The 22185-nt window shown below is 38.6% G+C and overlaps 1 protein-coding gene across 1 annotated transcript in view; it reads right to left on the bottom strand.

Annotated features, from left to right (window-relative positions):
- Positions 1 to 3519: 3519 nt before the first annotated feature.
- LOC118241147 (uncharacterized) overlaps positions 3520 to 22185 on the bottom strand; it is a 34389-nt gene continuing 15723 nt past the window's right edge. Inside the window, exons 19-42 of the mRNA XM_081716691.1 lie at positions 21646 to 22032; positions 21486 to 21557; positions 19886 to 20380; positions 19273 to 19659; positions 19113 to 19184; positions 17540 to 18016; positions 16927 to 17313; positions 16758 to 16829; positions 16002 to 16496; positions 15092 to 15481; positions 14898 to 14960; positions 11885 to 12292; positions 11141 to 11557; positions 10482 to 10565; positions 9301 to 9363; positions 7355 to 7771; positions 7181 to 7255; positions 6730 to 6849; positions 6427 to 6611; positions 6080 to 6240; positions 5613 to 5858; positions 5263 to 5428; positions 4151 to 4253; positions 3520 to 3947 (exon numbers count right to left, since the gene is read on the bottom strand). Coding sequence (XP_081572817.1) covers positions 3940 to 3947; positions 4151 to 4253; positions 5263 to 5428; positions 5613 to 5858; positions 6080 to 6240; positions 6427 to 6611; positions 6730 to 6849; positions 7181 to 7255; positions 7355 to 7771; positions 9301 to 9363; positions 10482 to 10565; positions 11141 to 11557; positions 11885 to 12292; positions 14898 to 14960; positions 15092 to 15481; positions 16002 to 16496; positions 16758 to 16829; positions 16927 to 17313; positions 17540 to 18016; positions 19113 to 19184; positions 19273 to 19659; positions 19886 to 20380; positions 21486 to 21557; positions 21646 to 22032 — 5750 coding nt within the window. The 3' untranslated portion in view covers positions 3520 to 3939. The remainder of the gene's footprint in view (positions 3948 to 4150; positions 4254 to 5262; positions 5429 to 5612; positions 5859 to 6079; positions 6241 to 6426; positions 6612 to 6729; positions 6850 to 7180; positions 7256 to 7354; positions 7772 to 9300; positions 9364 to 10481; positions 10566 to 11140; positions 11558 to 11884; positions 12293 to 14897; positions 14961 to 15091; positions 15482 to 16001; positions 16497 to 16757; positions 16830 to 16926; positions 17314 to 17539; positions 18017 to 19112; positions 19185 to 19272; positions 19660 to 19885; positions 20381 to 21485; positions 21558 to 21645; positions 22033 to 22185) is intronic.

Below are 22185 nucleotides of genomic sequence, written 5' to 3'. Positions count from 1 at the left end.
CCACCATAAAACAGCGCCCTCTTATCATCACGGAGAGTGACGTGAGGAGAGTGTTTAAAAGGGTGAATACCAGGAAGGCGGCGAGACCAGACGGTATCTGCGGGAGAGTTCTCAATGCCTGCGCAGACCAGCTAGCACCGGTATTCACAGACATCTTCAATCTCTCCCTGACGCTCGGTATCGTCCCATCGAGCTTCAAGCAATCCACCATCGTCCCCGTCCTGAAGAAACCTCTACCCTCCGGCCTCAATGACTACCGCCCTGTTGCCCTCACATCAGTCGTGATGAAGTGCTTTGAAAAGCTAGTCAGAGATTTCATCACATCTTCACTACCAGCCTCCATGGACCCAATGCAGTTTGCATACCGCCACAACCGCTCCACTGATGATGCAATTGCACATCTGCTCCACACCACACTGACCTACCTGGACAAAGGGAGGGGTAATTATGTTTGTCGACTACAGTTCAGCATTTAGCACTATCATCCCCTCCCTACTCACTGTGCGACTGGATCTCCAACTTCCTAACAGACAGATCACAATCAGTATGGGTGTCTCATCTACCCTCACCCTCAGCACTGCAGCTCCTCAGGGTTGTGTCCTAAGCCCCCTGCTCTACTCACTGTACACCTACGACTGCACAGCCACTTCCAACTCCACCATCATTGTCAAGTTTGCTGATGACACCGTTGTCATGAGCCTGATCTCCGACAACGATGAGAGGGCATACCTGGAGGAGATTAAACACCTGGAAAACTGGTGCCAGGAAAATAATCTCCTCCTAAACGACAGTAAGACAAAGGAGCTGATTGTTGATTGCAGCAAGAAGCAGGAGCGGCACTACCAACCTGTGAGGATCAGTGGAGCCACAGTGGAGAGAGTAGATAGTTTCAGGTACCTTGGTGTTCACATCTCGCAGGACCTGTCCTGGTCCCGCCATACCAACTCCCTGGCAAAGAAGGCTCATCAGCGTCTTTACCACCTCAGACGCCTAAGAGACGTCAGAATGCCCTCAAAGGTACTGCAGAACTTCTACACCTACACTATCGAGAGCATCCTCACGGGGAGCATCCTCACTGGTTTGGGAATAGCACCAAGTAGGACAGACAAGCACTCCAATGGGTAGTGCATTCAGCAGAGCGCATCACTCACATGGAACTTCCTGACCTGCAGACCATCTACTACAAGCGGTGCCAGACCAAGGCCAGGAGGATTGTAAAGGACCCGACCCATCCCAACAATAGGCTCTTCTCTCTGAGCTTTCGCTCCCTGAAGACCAAGACAGAGAGACTGAAGAGAAGCTTCTTCCCACAGGCCATTCGGGCCGAGACCACCACCACCATGTAACATAACTGTGTGTGTGTGTGTGTGTGTGTGTGTGTGTGTGTGTGTGTATATATATATACATTGTGTACATATATATATACACAACCATATACATTGTGTATATAAACATAATATACATATATTATACATACATTGTTAATATATTTTTGTACACATTTAGAATATATATATTTCTCTATGCACCCCTGTTTTCATTTTCCTCAGTTTGGAAAGAGCACTCTCAACCATTTCACTGCGAGTTATATTGTTTATGACTATGTATGTGACAAATAAACCAAACTTGAAACTTAAAATTGAAACACACACACTCACACACACACACACACACACATACATACGTACATACATACATATCTATACACACACTCACACATTGTTTTGCATCGAACTAGTGCTGAAGTCAAACCTCACACAAATAAACTATGCAGTCCTGTTGCAGTCTTGCACATTATCCTACTTGCTGCTAGAGTACTGTACTAAACCAGCACTGTACTCTGAACTGTTCTGGCTGCTACCAGTGACTGCTATGTTCAGGGTAGCATGTCACTGATTCCTATGCTCAACTCACTTTACATATGCCCAGTACTGTGTACTGGACTAAATAATTGCACTGTCTACTCATTTTGTATTTGTCCTGTCCTGTATTTATTATTGTTTATTTAATGTTTATTTAATGACATTTTTGCACTATATTGGACTGTTTGCACTTGTGTAGCATGTTGTCTGTTGCACTGTTGTTTTGTGTTGCACCATGGTCCTGGAGGAACATTGTCTCATTTTTGTTGTGTACTTGTATATAGCTGAAATGACAACAAAACCTCTTTGAACTTTGAACTTTGAACTTGAACAAATGCAGACACTGGAGTGGGAGCACAAACAGACTGGGGATGACAGAAGGATTGGAGGGAGGATGAGGAAACACAACAAAAGATGACAAACAAGGATGGATGACCGGAGGTACAAAAGATGAGGAAAACAAAAATGCAACATAGGCCAGTCTAGGGCTAATGGGACTGGAACAAAAACAGAAATGGGCACTGGAATGGACACATGAATGGACACAGGGACAAAAACAAAGGGTCAGGAACAGGCACAGAAACAGGCACAAGGATGGATAACACAACAAGGGGCAAACCAAACCAACAATTATCTGTGCATTCACTGCATCTACTCACATATTGCACTGCAGCTTGTTCCTAGAGACAGGCATGCTCATGGTGCTTACCTGGGATCATAATGCATAGAATCCTGTTTTTTCCAGGGAACGATGAGATGTGTGTGTACCCGCAGTGCCAGGGGATTTGTTGTCTCTGGCTTGGTCGTGTTGAGACTTGGCAGATTCAGACTGTGTGGAAAAAGCTGGACTTTTGTCCCAGCGAAACAAACACATACCAGTCTCGGTCCTTCACTGTGTCCTTGGTGGGCTGGTCATTCTGTAACATGGAGCGTTTGGGAGACAGATGCAAATTCTGAGAGGAGTGAGATTTATTAAGATTAAATCCAGAATCTTGGTTATAATCACAGCCTGTGGATGGCATAAGAGGCGAGCTACAAGCTTAGCTCTCCTGGCAGGAGGACGCACCCTCCTTGAACGAGGTAGATGAGCATATGACCAACTTTTGTCACATTTCAGTGCTGGATTTTGTCACACTGGTTGAATGTATCACTTCAATTTTAAAGGAACATAAGTGTGAGCAAGAAATGTATGTCCACTTTAGCCACATGGAAGGGTGCATGGTCGGCTGTGTAGTCTACCTCAGTTATTTTTAATTAAAGTATTTTGAGTATTTTTCCTAGACATGGTAATTAGATGTGGTGCCTAATGTTGCTATTATGATAGTTCTAGCAAAACAAAGTGGTAAATGGAGAAAGCAATATGCACATATCTATTCGGGAATCTATTAATATTTTGCATACATAAATATTAATGTTTTTTCATATTTTCAATTACGCTCAAAAGTGCTGTTTTATTATATTATAATATATTTATATTGAATGTTGAATGACTATATTATATTTATATTGAATGTATTTAATATTTTCCTGTTTCTCAATATAGCAAATATATTGTCACAGATCGTATGGTTAAATGTGTACAGCAAGTAAGCAAGATGAAAAATAAAAGAAACAAAGAAATAACAAATGTAAAAACTCGTACAACATTGTTCTTGCTAATAATGAAATTTATTGAAAAAGATATTAAAGGTAAATGTGAGACATTTGAAAATTAAATCAGCAAATGTGAAAACAAAAATCTAAAACTTTTCAAGATCACTATGCAAGGTGCACTACATATTTTACACCAACATTAATTTAGTAAAGTTATGGAAAGTCATTCATTGCTAAATAAGCCTAATAAAATAAAGATTTTCATAAAGGAATGATCAGAGATTTAAAAGAATAAACAGACGTTCATATTCTGATCCTAGTGTCAGATTGACAAAAGGAGATTCTAGTTTATTTTAGTAGAGATTATAGTAGAGCCTAGTAGAGATTATAGTAGAAAATATTTTTTGTTTGCATGCACATGATCTTCAGTGAATGATCCATACAGTTAGGAGATCCACAAAGACACTCTGACTAGTTTCAAAACCTATATGCCTGTAAAAGAAAAATGTCACATTCATACAGAATATTAAACCAAAACACTTCAAATCAAGATTAATATCGGTGATGCTATTAGGTGCTATAAACGTAAACTCAGAATGAGTCCTGCAGCAGGTGTGTTACTATTCATATTGCATCAGTAATTATGTTAGATATTTGAAACCTAAGCAAACATGGAGACTGCTGTGTTGGCTCACCTCTGCTTCTCTCAGTCCTGATAAAAGGCCCCATGGAGATGGAGGAGGTGTCATGGGCATCCACAGACCTGGCAGCTCTGTGGTGGTATCCAGGCTGACAATGCTGAAAAAGAAACAGTGATGGTGTCAAAAGGATTTAATAAACATTACTGCTCATTTAGGAGAATAAATCATTAGAGACTAACATATTCAAGAGTGAACACATTCTAGATGAAATCAAATTACTCCTTTCCAATAAACTTTCATAATGTTTCGAGGGAGGCCTCGAGTCAGCCACGCCACTAATCAGGCTTAACACCCAACAGCTGGGCTAGGCCTATATTAGCCCAGTGACCCAGTCACTCAGTGTTGGGTCTTTGTCAAAGTGCTGAGCCAAGTGCCTAGCTGGATATTGAGGCTCCCCTTAGCCATTACAGTTCCTTTCTGGTTTTGTTTGAGAAATTTTAGTTTGTTTTCCCCAGTGCATCAGGGCTGCCATTCTTCCCATGGTGTCCTTGGTTCTCCCTTTTCCCACGTTCGGCGGGGTGTTTAGTTTCATCGTTCTCCGTTTCTCTGAATATACGCAGAGGTAGTTTTATAGCTGTCGCAGGCTAGCGGGTCTTCGTCTGCGTCCCAACATAGTGGCTGGGGTTCAAATCCCCTTTGGTTATTTACTTTTCTTGTTTTACCTGTTCCACGATCTAACTGTTCTGCACATGGACCCACCATTAGTGGGTGGTTGCTCACCCAGTAGACTGTTGGTGTCATCACCTGGGTTTGAGCCCACCTTATAGTTTATAATACTTTTTTTTTGGAAGAACAAGGCATGTTTTTGCACCATCAATACAACATTAATACATATTAATATATGAATGTATATTAAAGTGTGGAGAACACTGTTGGAAATGCTTATATTTAGTAAGACTTACATTTTCTCAAATGAGAAGAATGGATGTTAATTCTTTCCTTTTGGTAAGAGAGTATTACAGTTCTACATATATTCTGTGTGTCATCATTCTACATTGTTAGTCATTATTGTTACCTCTCTACACTAAAATTGTATTTACACTGCATTGCTGAAGCTCTCTATTTAGCACTGTGCCTCTGTGATGGGGGCAGTGGTCAGAACTCACCATTGCACAGTTGTTGTTCTGCAGAAGGCAAAGGTGAATGGAGCAGTGAAGGAAGACCTTGTCAAAGGGGTATTTGTTAAAGGTGAACATCTTGAAGGAGAAGCGGGCTGTTGTGAAGACACCATTCTGAAGGACTTGCACTGTGTTATCTTCCGGATTAGGGCACCTGAAAAACATTGTGGATATTTAATCTTACAATCTGATCTTAAAAATAACACATGAATACATGCTTAAACCAAAAGAGTTAAACCAGTATTTGGGTAGTCCCAACATTTCCCAAGTGCCTGTTGGCAAAAGCTTTTAAAGTTGTAGTTAGCTCTGCATGTACAGATAAAGAAAATGCCCCATACTTATTAATGATGAGGTGCCAAGGGTCAGCAAAGTTGCGTTCATTCTCAGGAGTGGCCCAACATGAATCAATCACTGTAGTAATCTGACGGCTGTCCACCCCCTGGACAATCACTGCCACATAGATCCTCTGATTGACCTCTATGTCTGCACTGCCATTGTAAGGGTGGGAGAAACCAGGATCCTGATAGGGAATCATTCTGACCTGGTACATCCCCACACCACCTGGAAGGGTCTTGTGTACTATGCTGTAGAAAAGTACAACCACCCACTGATTAGTATTTGGCAATACTCTCTGTACAAACAATTAAACACAATTAAAAATATAAATGTAATACAACTGTCCTGGCACCCTCACAAATATGTTCGTGCTTTTTAAAAAAAAAAAAATCTTAAACACTGTCCAACAGCTCATATTTTTAGGATGTCAGTAGAGATTTATTAGACCCCAGACACTTGTCTGCCTCACCTCTGTAGAGGGTTTAATGCAGTGGCCATAGTAAGTGTTTGAGTGAGCTCATAGATGCAGGAGAACTGCAGTACTAGTGATTTCTTTCTGTTAATGGGGCCTTCTGTTGAGTTGCCTGTGCTCTGGATAGAGTTCTTGTATATGATGTGAGTTCCATTGGACTGTAGATATTGGTAAAAGTTAAATTTAGTCAGGAAAAGGTCAGTAAATGTGATAAATATGCATTCTATTACAAAACATGTATGGCAGACTAATTTAGAGGAGTTGGAGTTACTTAGAGTACTTTGCATGCTATTTATTTAACAGGTAGCAGAAACTTCAGCCTGCATGAGTAGTGTTTATTGTACCATGAGGTTTGTGCCACAGACGTGATCATCATTATCAAAGTGGAACACCAGTCTGCCATTCTGGACTGTTCCTCTGCAGCTGGGGTCATTCAAGTGCAGGCTTTTACCAGGGAAACCAGATTTTAAGAGCTGACAGAGGGACAGAGATATGGTGCCAGAGCTGCCCTCACACACTTCAATAGCATCTAGAACACAGAGAGGAAACGTGAAGAAAGGCAGTGTGAGAAGTCATTTTCTTCAAATGGTGTTAAATAAATTACTTGGAATATGTTTTCACACAAGTGTTTTAAAATACGCTTTTACCGTAAGACTCTGGGTGTAGTGTAGATTCATTCTGATTACAGAAGCAGCCATATACACTGTCTATCTCCCGACACAACTCATCCTCAGTGCAGTTCAGCTCCTCACATGGGTCCACTGTTGCTAAATGAACAAAATTGAAAACTTTAAAGAGAAACCAAGTTCATTTTTCACTGTTTTAGTTGCTGAAATATTGGCAATGTAATTTTTTTCACTATTTTTGATTTTTAAAAAATGCCAGTGTTTTTAAATGATCATTATATGAAATATGCAAAATATTACATGGAAACATGAAAATGCTGAATTGCCTTCTCTTTAGTATTGCTTTTTCCATACAGTTATTATCAACATTTTCATATTTAAAATGTTTGACATATAAAAGGCAGTAAGGCAGTAAGTTAACAAACATGGCGCAAAGTGTTGATTTTACTCAGAGGAAATGTGAGTAGTTTACCATTAAAGGGAGTGGTGACCATGGTGGTGTACTGTGGTGGGTCTTGAGTAGTAGATGTTGCACTGTTACCAACATCTGTAATATTTTCAAATTAGTATTACATTTTCTTGATATTTCAAAAATTTGACAAAGAAAAAATAAATGTGAATGTGTTAATTTAAAACATCTACTTACCTGTACAGTAAGCTGAAAAACAGATGGTTGGACTGACAAGCTCGTATACATAGTAACCTCCTGGACAAGCTTTCACTTGTATGGGGGAGGAGTTGTGATAACAGCAGTCACTGTTCCAGCTCCCACACACTTGCCGTGTGACCACACCATCTACCAGCTGTGGATGAGGACCGTTGAGCCAAAGAGGGATATATGTGCCACACATGCCCTCAGTAACACATGAATCTGGCATCTGGACATTTTTTCCCAAGTAGAAAAGCCGATACCAGCCATTCCAGTTGATAAAGGTGTCACACCATGCATTCTGCCCCCATGGAAAGGTAGCATTATAAAGGTTTGGGTTGTTTGTTGCTCTCCAGGAGTCGCTCAGCTCATTATATTGCATACAGGGGTCAATGGTTGGGTTTGTAACAGTCACTGTAATAAAAAATCATGACACAGTTTTCTTAGAAATTTGGAACTTGGAAAGTAAAATGTTGCTCATACACTATGCGCCTTTTTAATGTACCTCATAAAAGAGTGCACAAAATGCATTTTTGTTTTACATTTAATAGCAGCCATACCACACTGAGACACGTGCACACACACATCCCAATACAGAGTGAAGATTATCATGGAAACCACAAACCTCAACTGAACACAAGCTGATCTCAAAAATACTAAACCTGATGTAGGTCTAGAGAGGTTTAACAGCCATGGAGAGGTGAATAAAAGACTGTATAATCTCAAATATGTTAGAATGAGTTTGCTCACTAGTTAAGAGGGCAGACTGTAACATTTAACATTTGTTTCCATGTAACAATTAGCAGCAATAGCCAAGCTACTGGCTACCATGAATTTAGAACCAAATGCAACCATCACTGTTCTACTATCCTGCGGTGTATATAGAGTGTGTGTTTGTGCGTTTATGTAAGAGTGCATTAATGTTAAATATTGGATTTATAAATATCTACTTTTTGTCATATCTGAAAGAAATTGCCTTTTTCCCAAAGTCACGGCATGATGTACAGAGTAAACCATAAAATATTTGGTTTATTTAAGTGAGGTTGTCGTGGAGTCAAAATTGGGCCAACTGTTTTGAAGAAGAATTTCTTTAATGTGCAGCTATTCATTTTCTTTGATGAATATTAATATTTAGCTTCTCCAAATATTTGACAGGAGATCTAAATCTACAACTAGATCATAAACTGAGTGACTGCTCCTGTCTGAAAGCCCCTAATTATGAAGAATGTATTGACAATTGTTTCCAGTGTATGTCCTTATATATGGTCTACATTATACATCTGATTTTTAAAAACACATACCCAGACCTAAACCCATTGTTTATTATTGGTGATAAACCCCTCTCTGTCCTGCAGCAATTGAGCACATCAGCACTTTCAGATGGTTATTGTAGGTGGCAAACTCCTCTCAGTCCTGCAGAGACGCTAACACTTGTAAAAGCCCAACAGTATTTAATAAACTGATGTCAGTGCACCAGACACAATTATGCCATGGCCACATTCTTATCGGTGCTGACCGAACAATCTGCCATACAAATACTGTCTGCTCATTAGTAATCCTCTAACATTCAAGTGCATAAAAACATGGCCAGAAAATGAACACTGCTGAAGGGCTAGATGATGGCTAATCTGAATGATGCATGAAAAAAACAAAAGACTGAACACCTGCAAGGGTTTTCTAATACAGTGGTGTTTCTAATAAATTTCTATTTAAATACTAATATAAAAACACACCAAGATAAAACGTTTATTTTAATACTATGATCTCAGTTTCCAAAAAGGATATTGGCAGGCTATTTGGTCCTTTGCTAAAAAATGGGTACTGTTTCCTGATGTTCCATGCGGATCAATTTTTGATAGACCTAGAAAGTAACTAGTTGGGTACTTATTTTTATTTCTTTAGAAAATGACAATTTAAGGAAATGAGAAGCGTGAGCAGTTTACCGTTAGTGGTATTGGGAGTGGTGAACCCAGTCGTGAATGTTGACATTCCTGCTGTGGTAATTGCTGTAATGTAACATGTAATGAAGACATATTAAAATGAATTTCTTTGAGAAAAATAAATGCATGCGATAAAATGTTTTGTTTCAGTATTCACTCCATAAATGTCTTCAACAGCAATGCAGCTTGGATCTTGACTTTTAGAATGATCTCCCCCAAAGTCAACCTATGCACTCTTCTCCACCCCCGCTCCTTCCCTTCTTCTTACACAATCTTTCATATTCTGCTGGTCTATGAACTGAAGTCAGTGCACAAGCCACAATTGCACCCCTGCCACATTATTATTGGTGCTGTGTTGAGAACAGTCTAACATACAAATACTGTCTGCTCAGTAGTAATCTTTTAACAATAATCTGCATAATAACATGGCCAGAAACTTAACTTGTGAAAGGCTAGATTATGGCTAATGTGAAAGATGCATGGAGAAAGCAAAAGACTGAACACCTGCAAGTGGTTTCTAATACAGTGGTGTTTATAATACAGTGGTGTTTCTAGTTAAATACTAATATCAGAATCACAGCAAGATAAAACAATAAAAGCTTTTATGAGTTTCCAAAATGACAGCAGCAAGTTATATTGACTTTTGCTCAAACTTAAGTGTTTACAAAAATTGTTTAAAATTGATAAATTTTTTTTGGTTGACCTAGAAAGTAACTAGTTAATTATTTATTATTTCTTTAAATAATAACATAATTAAAAGAAATGTGTGTAAATAAGTGTGACCAGTTTACTGTTAGTGGTATTGGGAGTCAACCCAGTGCGGAATGCTGATGTGATAGTCGCTATAATGTTTATATACAGAAAAAAAAATAAAGAGAAAAAGAGAGAGAGAGAGAAAGAGAGAGAAAATGGGCACAGATACATGTATCTGTTTGATGCATTTATGGTGCACATAAACAGTTCACGGAAATCTCTGAATGTAAATGTAGCCACTGACTGTCTACTTGCAAATATCTTTAACGTTGTGAACACCACAAAACTAACTCTGCTCACTTTGCTGTTGTCATCTGATCTTGATCCATAATGATGAATTTTAGATTAACAAAGAAAATATGTATGCAAATATGTATGCAAATGACACCAGTTACAGTTGGAGGAAATGTGTGTGTGTGTAAGCAGTTTACCAGTAGTTGCAGTGATGACCAATGTGGTTGGGTCTACAGTTTTGTTTGGTTTTGGATCAGTAACTGGTGAAATGGTGTCAACATCTGTAATGGAGGCAGTTAAAATCTTACAAAATAATTGGATACAAATAAATGCAAGAGATGGAATATTGTGTTTACAGTTTCCCCCTATGCATTCAACAACAATAAGATTTCATCGGTCAGCTCACATTGGTTGACCTCCATCTGTGTGGGATTTAAGAATCACATTTTTAGAGATCTTAAAAAGACAAGTTTTCTTATTCATTAATATAATCTTATTAATTAATATAACATTGTGTTACACTTTTGCTGATTACAGCAAAATTTCAAGGCAGTCATCATTATTATATATATTAGTCTTTTTATTAACACAACAAATAATGTCTCTTAGTATTAAGAGACATCCTTTGCATCAGTAATTTTAAAACATTGCTTACAATAGCTACAAGCTTCAGATCTGCCATGAAATGGCTGTGGTAAGCATTACATATAGCACCTTACTGATATAACCATTGCTACATTTTTTAAAATTAAAAAAGGAAAAAATTAAAACAAACAAAAAACACATTCTGACTCCCAGCTGCCACCACAGCTGAAAACTAACTTGGGGGAAACACTGGGTAAATTAGAATATTTACCAGCACAGTAGGCTGAGTTACAGAAGGCTGGGCTCACAAGCTCATATACGTAGTAATTTCCTGGACAAGCTTTCACTTGGATGGGAAAGGATTTGTAATAACAGCAGTCACTGTATGAGCTCCCACACGCTTGTCGTATAACTACTCCGTCCTCCAGTTGTGGGAGGGAACCGTTGAGCCAGAGAGGGATATCAGTGCCGCACATGCCCGGGCTAACGCATGAATCTGGCATCTCAACATTATTTCCCTGGTAGAAGAGCCGGTACCAGCCATTCCAGCTGGTGTATCTGTCACACCATGTCCACCACCACCACCAGGAGTTGTAGTAGTTGTGCTCTGCATTGTCTGTGGCTCTCCAAGACTCCTCCAACACATTGTAGTTATAACAGGGGTCAGTGCTTGGGTAAGTAAAGTTCACTGGTGGGGAAACACAAAACACTCTTCTGTGAATCATAAAGTTTTCATTCTGCCTTTGTAAAGAAAAGTCTTACAGGAGAGCAAATTTGGATGTTACAATTTACATGTTTTTGAATCTCATTTCTTAAATTCTAGTACTCGGGGATCACATAGGACTCTCGCTTTTCAGACATTGGAAAAAAAAAAAACAATGTTACACACTTGATATACTAGGGAAGATAATAAACAAATGTTTATTAGAAATAAAAATAATTGTGTGAATATTGTGTGTTGATAATGGTTAAAAGCAGCACCTCTCTATATATGTATATATCAATAAAACTCTACCTGCACAGTATGTAGGCATTGGAATCGACACATCTGGCTTGACAAGTTTGTAGACATAGTAATGCCCTGGACAGGCTTTCACTTGGATTGGGTGGGACCTGGACACTGAGCTGCACTGGCCATCAGAGTAGGCATAGATTTCTCTGGTCACAATTCCATCCTCTAGTTGTGGATGAGAACCACCAAGTACAAGCGGAGTGTAGCCACCACATCTCATGTAGCTCACACACCACTCAGACAGCTGAGCACTATTCCCCTGGAGAAACAGCCGATACCAGCCATTCCATTCAACAAGAGTGTCATCATGGCCAGTGTAGAAATTATATAGTTCCATTGTGTTCCTCCAGTAATCATCAACAACATCATGGTAGTTACAAGGGTCAAACGTGAAGTCTTCATGAGTAGATGCTGTGGAAGAATAATCATGATGTTCATTGACATAACCTATCTTATTATTGCTGTAACATGGGCTCAAAGCCAGGTCAGATAGATGATGACACCAACAGCCTACTGGGTGAGCAACTACACTTAAACGGTGGTGGGCCCATGCGCGAAACAGTTAGATTGTAGAACCAGTAAAACAAGAAGAAAAGTAAATAACCAAAGGTTGGGAGTGAACCCCAGGCGCTTTACTGCAAGGTAAGCAAATACCTGCTAGACTGCAGCAGCTATAAAACCACCTGCATATATATCGCCCTTCAAAGTAATGGAGGATGACAAAACTAGAGGAAAAAACTAAACACCATGCTGAGCGTGGGAAAAGGGAGAACAAAGGATGCCATGGGAAGAATAGCAGCCCCGATGCACTGGGGAAAACCAAACTAAAACTTCCCAAACAAAACCAGAAAACAGGGAGGAACTGTAATGGCTAGGGAGAGCTTTGGGAGAGAGACAGACCTGAGGGGGAAAACTGGAGAAGGGATGAGACGTGTAAAAACACGGACATCCTTGCAGCACAGAAGTGAGGAGTAGCACAAGGGCTCACAGACCTTGATACCTGAAGCTGCTGGCTAGGAGCTTGGCTCAGAACTTTGGCAAAGATCCAGCACTGGGTCACTGGGCTTATATAGGTCTAGCCTAGCTGTTGGGTGTTAAGCCTGATTAGTGGTGTGCCTGACTCGAGGCCTCCTTCAGGTGGCTGGAGGAGGCCTCGGCCTGGCACCGACCCTTACAATTGTCATTTTCCCCATCTTTCTCCACTATGTGCCATTACGTAGTAGTTTTCCATTTCCGGATGAAATTACGTACTGCGTGTTTGTTACTCTCTTTTATTATTGTCCTACTCTTTGTGTTCTTTTTGTCTTCCTGCTTGAAAATTTTCCCCCTCTTTTTTTTCTGTTAACTCTTTTGACTAGTTGGCCTTTGCGCTGGTCTTATTTCGCAATCATCTGTGAAATTGAAAGTTTCTTTCTGTAAACTCAACTCTGTTGCTACTCGTCCCTTTTCTAGCTTTCTTTATATCTCTTCTTTGTCTGATTTTTTCAAACATTCTTCACCTGAAGATTTGGCCGCTAATTACAATAGTCTCTGCAATACTGTACTTTTGTTCTTTCAGGACTACTCACACTGCTCCACGGTGCACCTCAGAGCTCAGAGTCATGAAAGCTAATGTCAGGTATTTAGAGTGCCTGTGCAAGAAAACTGGACTCACATTTAATTTCTTACTTTTCGCTGAGCATGTTTTCAAATATAAGGATGCCTGCCTGCTCACTTTTTTTATTCTAACCTCCCTCACCATCCACCTTTAACAGTCCTGCCCAGAGTCAAATCTTTCTGGATTATTTTCAGGATAAAATTAATTACATTTTAAGCACATTTTGTCTCTTTGAATCATCATACAGTTTTAAGTTTCACATTAAGTTAATCACTAAAACTTAATTTTATCATCTGTGTAATATTTCCCCATTCTCATTGATAGTGACTCTAGAATGTTGATTAATGCTTTTTTTCCCCCCATATTACTTTCTTGTCTATAGCCTTCCAGTCAAATTGATCAACTGTCTCCAATACATCAAATACTCAGCACCTAGAATTTTTACATTAACAAAGCACACTTTAGCTCCTTCAGTGCTGCTGCTCCCAAACTCTGCCTCAGTGTCTTCGTAACTGCTCAACTCTGTCTTCTGTCAAATCCTTACTTAGAACATAAACCTTTCCTCTCTTCTTCTCTTTACCTGTCCTCATCTTGTTCCCTAATCCCTAACTGTATATATTTTATATTTATCACGATCAATCCCTTCCATCTTCTGTGTTCCGTGTTTTCCCTGTCTTCAGTTTAATTCCATTCCATAGTTTTGGTTTGTCCTCACATTCTTTGAATTATTGTTTGAATGTGTTTCGTTATGGTTGTTTCTTTGTACTCCATGCCTTTGTGTTTATTTTAGCCTTCGTAGTTCCTAGCCTTAGTTATAGCCTGCTTCCCTGTTTGCTTTCGTGCGTGTTTGTTTTGTTAAGTCATGTATTCTCGTACTCTCCGTGTCGGCTCTATGACCCTGGACTGCCTAAATGACTCTGATTTTGGATTTGCCTATAATAAATCTACCTCCTCTCCGCACATGCGTCCGTCTCTTTACCGCTCAACGTTACAATATTACTTATCATAAAGTGTCCTTGGGATTGTGAAAGGTGGTATATAAATTGAATTATTATTATTATTATTTTCTAGAAGAAAAATAAATTAGTTGTTCCAAAGTGATTATAGAGTTACATTTGTGTCCAAAGTATTAAACAAAATTACAAGATCTGGTAGCACAACATTAATTACCAAAATCTAAAAACAGATGTTGTGAACATAGATGATTAAATGTATCCCTTTATTGGTCAGTGAACTCAGCTTGTTCTCTAAAGTTTATCAGTGTCCACATTTCTTTTCAGGTATTTTTGGTATTATTATTATTATAGGTACTTTAGTATTATTGGCTTAAACTATGCCAATGGAAATCAAAAGTGTTTGGTATGAATGAAAAAAGCTAACTAAGAGCAGGGAGATTCTCAGTTACATACAGCAACTTACTCAGGGCCATTTTAGATTCTGCATCACTTGAGTGTTCAACAACTGCAGATGTGGTGTTGACATCTGAAGAAAGAAAGGAGGAAAATGAAATTGAAAAGCAAAGGATGACAATATGATGAAATATTTACAGTACATGAACAGCACACATCTGTTTAATTACACTTCCTTCCATCACTTAAAAGATAGTCAAATACCTGTACAGTAAGCCATGTTGCAGAAGATTGGCCTGACAATCTCATACACATAGTAGTTGCCTGGACATGCTTTAACACGAATTGGGTTGGACTTGAAGAAGCAGCAGTCAGATCCTGCATTTGCACAGACCTGACGGGTGACCACTCCATCCTCTGGCTGAGGATGAGGACCATTGAGCCACAGAGTGTAGTAAGTACCACATCTGTAAACATTAACACAGCTCTCTGCCATACGGATATCCAACTCATTGTACAGCAGACGGTACCAGCCATTCCAGTTGAAGTTGCTGTCACAAATTTCCAAACCAGGTGCATTATTGGCTCTCCAGGGTTGGTCAAGGGAGACGTAGTTGTTGCAGGGATCATAAGATGTAAGTCTGTCTAAAGCAACTGTCATGGATATTCAAAGAGAAAAATAAATTAATATTTAAATTGCCAAACCATTTTTGTTAAATTAACAACAAAGCTACCAGAAGGATACAAATACAATATAGCAGTGTTTCAGGGAGCTGCATTGCTGGGATCATATGATGGGCTGGTTAATGCCAAGAATATCCAAAATGTTAAAAAGAGGAAGTATCTCATTCTTCTGTGTGACTCTCAATAATTTTTTAAAGCTATAATCATTTTTGTGGATATGAAATAATGTTTGATGACATTTAAAATGCTTAGTTTGATTTGCTATTCATTCATTTATTTATTAATCAAATGTTTCTAGCCTTCCAACTAACACCCTAAAGGGTAAGACTATTCAGAGTGCTCATTACAATTTATTTTAAGTAATAATCAATTTAACAATAAAAATGATACACATTTTATAGTTGTACATTCATTACATACAAAAAAAACAAAAAAAACAACAAAAAAAAACAGAACATTGTTATGTTCTAACATGGGGAAAAGAACATACCTGCAGTGTATGTTGGCAGAGGAATTGACAAATCTGGCTTGACAAGTTTGTAGACATAGTAATGTCCTGGACAGGCTTTCACTTGTATTGGGTTGGACGTGTAGTAATTACACTGGCTTCCATACCACCCATTTCCCCAGTACCACCAGTAGTATCCCCAGTACCACCAGTAATTGTAAATATTGGTCCCATAGATTTCTCGAGTAACAATTCCATCCTCAATAAGGGGATGTGAACCACCAAGCAGCAGTGGGGTGTATCCACCAGATGTTATAGAACCCAAACACCACTCAGAAATTTGTGCATCTTCTCCATGTAGATACAGCCGATACCATCCATCCCATTCAACAGTGGTGTCATCGTGACTGCTGTAGTAACCGGAGGAACCGTAAGCATAGTAGCCATAACCATGGTAACTGTATGTAGTTCTCCAGGTGTCATCAAGTACATTGTAGTTCTGACAGGGGTCAAAAGTAGAGCTGGCTGGATTGGGTGCTGCAGAAACATAGTCATTAATGAGCATTAAGATATAAATTGATATGCCTGACTGGACAATATATATATTACTGTGTATATTTATGTTGTACATGTCATTCAGAAAATCAGCACATTGTTCAGTTTACCATCTTTTAATAAATCAATGAATACGTGTTAGCGTGTCCAAGTTGTATTGTAATCCAGATAATTGATGATAAATGTATTACACTGTAAGTACATTTAATACAGTCTTCAAAATTTATTTATACAGCAACTTACTCCTGGCTGTGTTTAGTTCACGTCCACTAGATATGACTGGAGGCGCACGATTTGGAGTTATGGTGCTGGAATCTGAAAAAAAAAGAAATGTGAAAACAGATGACAACATGGCAGATAATGTAAAACTCTAAACTGTGAAATGTGTAAAATCATGTATCATTTGTCCTACCTGTACAGTAGGCCATGTTGCAGAACATTGGCCTGACAATCTCATAGACATAGAAATTGCCTGGGCATGCTTTAACACGAATTGGGGTGGACTTGAAGTAGCAGCAGTCAGATCCTGCGTTTGCACAGACCTGGCGGGTGACCACTCCATCCTCTAGCTGAGGATGAGGACCATTGAGCCACAGAGGGTAGAAAGTACCACAACTGGAAACATTAACACAGTTCTCTGCCATACGGATGTCCATCCCATTGTACAGCAGGCGGTACCAGCCATTCCAGTTGAAGTTGCTGTCACAAATTCCCAAACCAGTTGCATTATTGGTTCTCCAGGGTTGGTCCAGGGAGACATAGTCATTGCAGGGATCATTAGATGGCCTGGTTAAAGCCACTGTCAAAGATATACAAAAAGTAAAAATGTCCTTTATTCATTTTATAAAATGTTCTACAATTTTTAAAGCATTAATCATTTTTATATGAATTACTTCTAATGATATCTGATTACCTTTTAAATCCTTTATGTCATGAAATTATTTATTTAGTGAAGACTAATGGACCCTAATTTGTTTCTCATGACCATGTGTATAATGATAAAGAAGTAGGAAAATGCAGGCTACCTGCAGTGTATGTGGGCAGAGGAATTGACACATCTGGTTTGACCAGTCTGTAGACATAGTAATGTCCTGGACAGGCTTTCACTTGTATTGGGCTGGACGTGTAGTAATTGCACTGGGTTCCGTACCACCAGTAGTACCCCCAGTACCACCAGTAATTGTAAGAAAAGGAGCCATAGATTTCTCGAGTAACAATTCCATCCTCAATAAGGGGATGTGAACCACCAAGCAGTAGTGAGGTGTATCCGCCAGATGTTATAGAACCCACACACCACTCAGAAATCTGTGCATCTTTTCCCTGTAGATACAGCCGATACCATCCATTCCATTCAACAGTGGTGTCATCATGACTGCTGTAGTAACCGGAGGAACCGTAAGCATAGTAACCATAACCATAGTAACTGTATGTGGTTCTCCAGGTGTCATCAAGAACATTGTGGTTATAGCAGGGGTCAAATGTAGAGGTGGCTGGACTGGTTGCTGTGTAAAAACAAGTCATTACACACATCTCAAAATTGAAATATGACCTTTAGTTGTAATATAACAACATGTGTATGTCTATTCTGTAAACACAGTGTCTGATTAAACATGATTTTAAGTGCATAAATAAAAAGAAATATATAGTCTGTTGTTAGCATATGAACAACCATCATTCAAATACATAAGCTTGATTGCTTTATAAAACACATTGCAGCTAATTACCCCACTTTGCAGGAGATGTAGAAAGTGGTGTATGATTTTGTGGGGTTTTTTTAATAGTTGGGTGTTTACTCTGCAGCTGCACATATATGAAATACAACTGAAATATATATATATTTGGTGTGTCTAGTAAAGCTGTGAACAAGGTTAAGTACAAGGAGGGTCTTTTTAATGTGGATCTGTTGTATCAGTGTTGGCTGAGGTCCAGGCTATGAACTCTTTTTCTCATCTACTCTTTCATCAGTCGTTAGCCTTTAATTAACCTTAAGCAATTTCTGTATTGTATTTTTCTGTACTTTATTTTGTAATATGTTATCCTTTTATCTGAAAACTCTTAACTTCCATTTAATTTATGTCATTCTTTGCTTTATATTTTATTTTTTGTTTTGTCACAATGTTTTATTTTATTCATTTTCCATCAGTACCTATATCTATGTAGAGCTTCTGAACCCAGTAGACAGGAACATAAAGAATGGAGAGGAATCCAGAACTAGGGATTAACTGGACACTCTTGGTAATAAAGAATCTTATTTGAAAACTACTAATGCAAACAAAACTAAGCAATATGGATAGGAAAACAAAAGGATTAAATCCACTGTTTACTAAGGGATAAACAAGACACAAGTGCACTTGAGAAAGGATGTACAATATGAAACATGACCACATCAGGCTGTTACCAGATGAACCATAATACAAAAGGGGTGAAACTGACAGTGATGTATAAAGATTTAAATTATAAACACTGCCATTTAATTTGTGGATAATGCATGTAGCTGCAATGAACAATATGCATTATCTAGTCTGTTTAGTTTGTGTAAGTAATCCAGACAATTGATCAATTTATATAGACTGAAAAATATTTTTTTTTGCAACTCACTAATGTTTGTGTTGAGTTTATTTCCATTGGATATGGTTCTAGGTGCAGAAATTGGAGTGATGGTGCTTGCATCTGTAAAAAGAAAATTTGACAAGAGGGTTGACAGCATAAAGCCTGTAGAAATCTTTACATGTTTAAAATCATGTATCATTTGTCCTACCTGTACAGTAGGCCATGTTGCAGAACATTGGCCTGACAATCTCATAGACATAGAAATTGCCTGGGCATGCTTTAACACGAATTGGGGTAGACTTGAAGTAGCAGCAGTCAGATCCTGCATTTGCACAGACCTGGCGGGTGACCACTCCATCCTCTAGCTGAGGATGAGGACCATTGAGCCACAGAGTGTAGAAAGTACCACATCTGGAAACATCAACACAGTTCTCTGCCATACGGATGTCCATCCCATTGTACAGCAGGCGGTACCAGCCATTCCAATGGAAGTTGCTGTCACAAATTCCCAAACCAGTTGCATTATTGGCTCTCCAGGGTTGGTCCAGGGAGACGTAGTCATTGCAGGGATCGTAAGATGGGCTGGTTAAAGCCACTGTCAAAAATATATGAAAAGTAAAAATGTCCTTCATTCCTTTCATAAAATGTTCTACAATTTTTAAAGCATTAATCATTTTTATATTAATGACTTCTAATGCTATCTGATTACATTTCAAATCCTTTATGTCATGAAATTATTTATTTAGTGAAGACTAATGGACCCTAATTTGTTTCTCATGACCATGTGTATAATGATAAAGAAGTAGGAAAATGCACTCTACCTGCAGTGTATGTGGGCAGAGGAATTGACACATCTGGCTTGACCAGTCTGTAGACAAAGTAATGTCCTGGACAGGCTTTCACTTGTATTGGGCTGGACGTGTAGTAATTGCACTGGTTTCCATACCACCCGTATCCCCCATACCACCAGTAGTACCCCCAGTACCACCAGTAATTGTAAGAAAAGGAGCCATAGATTTCTCGAGTAACAATTCCATCCTCAATAAGGGGATGTGAACCACCAAGCAGTAGTGAGGTGTATCCGCCAGATGTTATAGAACCCACACACCACTCAGAAATCTGTGCATCTTTTCCCTGTAGATACAGCCGATACCATCCATTCCATTCAACAGTGGTGTCATCATGACTGCTGTAGTAACCGGAGGAACCGTAAGCATAGTAATCATAACCATAGTAACTGTATGTGGTTCTCCAGGTGTCATCAAGAACATTGTGGTTATAGCAGGGGTCAAATGTAGAGGTGGCTGGACTGGTTGCTGTGTAAAAACAAGTCATTACACACATCTCAGAATTGAAATATGACCTTTTGCTGTGATAATAGTTGTAATATAACAACATGTGTATGTCTATTCTGTAAATACAGTGTCTGTTTAAACATGATTTTAAGTGCATAAATAAAAAAAATATATAGTCTGTTGTTAGCATGTGAACAACCATCATTCAAAGACATAAGCTTGATTGCTTTATAAAAGACAGTGCAGGGAATTACCCCACTTTGCAGGAGATGTAGAAAGTGGTGTATGATTTTGTGTTATTTTTAATATTTGGGTCTTTAGTCTGCAGTTGCACATATATGAAATACAACTGAAATATATATATATTTGGTGTGTCTAGTAAAGCTGTGAACAAGGTTAAGTACAAGGAGGGTCTTTTTAATGTGGTCTGTTGTATCAGTGTTGGCTGAGGTCCAGGCTATGAACTCGTGTTCTCATCTACTCTTTCTTCAATGGTTAGCCTTTAATTAACCTTAAGCAATTTCTGTATTGTATTTTTCTGTACTTTATTTTGTAATATGTTATCCTTTTATCTGAAAAATCTTAACTTCCATTTAATTTATGTCATTCTTTGCTTTATATTTTATTTTTCGTTTTGTCACAATGTTTTATTTTATTCATTTTCCATCACTACCTATATCTATGTAGAGCTTCTGAACCCAGTAGACAGGAACATAAAGAATGGAGAGGAATCTAGAACTAGGGATTAACTGGACACTCTTGGTAATAAAGAATCTTATTTGAAAACTACTAATGCAAACAAAACTAAGCAATATGGATAGGAAAACAAAAGGATTAAATCCACTGTTTACTAAGGGATAAACAAGACACAAGTGCACTTGAGAAAGGATGTACAATATGAAACATGACCACATCAGGCTGTCACCAGATGAACCATAATACAAAAGGGGTGAAACTGACAGTGATGTATAAAGATTTAAATTATAAACACTGCCATTTAATTTGTGGATAATGCATATAGCTGCAATGAACAATATCCATTATCTAGTCTGTTGAGTTTGTGTAAGTAATCCAGACAATTGATCAATTTATATAGCCTGAAAAATAAAAATTTTTAGCAACTTACTAATGTTTGTGTTGAGTTTATTTCCATTGGATATGGTTGTAGGTGCAGAAATTGGAGTGATGGTGCTTGCATCTGTAAAAAGAAAATTTGACAAGAGGGTTGACAGCATAAAGCCTGTAGAAATCTTTACATGTTTAAAATCATGTATCATTTGTCCTACCTGTACAGTAGGCCATGTTGCAGAACATTGGCCTGACAATCTCATAGACATAGAAATTGCCTGGGCATGCTTTAACACGAATTGGGGTAGACTTGAAGTAGCAGCAGTCAGATCCTGCATTTGCACAGACCTGGCGAGTGACCACTCCATCCTCTAGCTGAGGATGAGGACCATTGAGCCACAGAGTGTAGAAAGTACCACATCTGGAAACATCAACACAGTTTTCTGCCATACGGATGTCCCTCCCATTGTACAGCAGGCGGTACCAGCCATTCCAATGGAAGTTGCTGTCACAAATTCCCAAACCAGTTGCATTATTGGCTCTCCAGGGTTGGTCCAGGGTGATGTAATCATTGCAAGGATCATAAGATGGGCTGGTTAAAGCCACTGTCAAAGATATATGAAAAGTAAAAATGTCCTTCATTCCTTTTATAAAATGTTCTACAATTTTTAAAGCATTAATCATTTTTATATTAATGACTTCTAGTGATGTCTGATTACATTTCAAATCCTTTATGTCATGAAATTATTTATTTAGTG

Source organism: Electrophorus electricus, chromosome 6 (genome assembly GCF_041902795.1).
Source record: "Electrophorus electricus isolate QZ-2024a chromosome 6, ASM4190279v1, whole genome shotgun sequence".
NCBI classification, from domain to species: Eukaryota; Metazoa; Chordata; class Actinopteri; order Gymnotiformes; family Gymnotidae; genus Electrophorus; species Electrophorus electricus.
The sequence above is the reverse complement of the archived record's forward strand: the minus strand, read 5'-3'. Positions and strand labels throughout refer to the sequence as shown.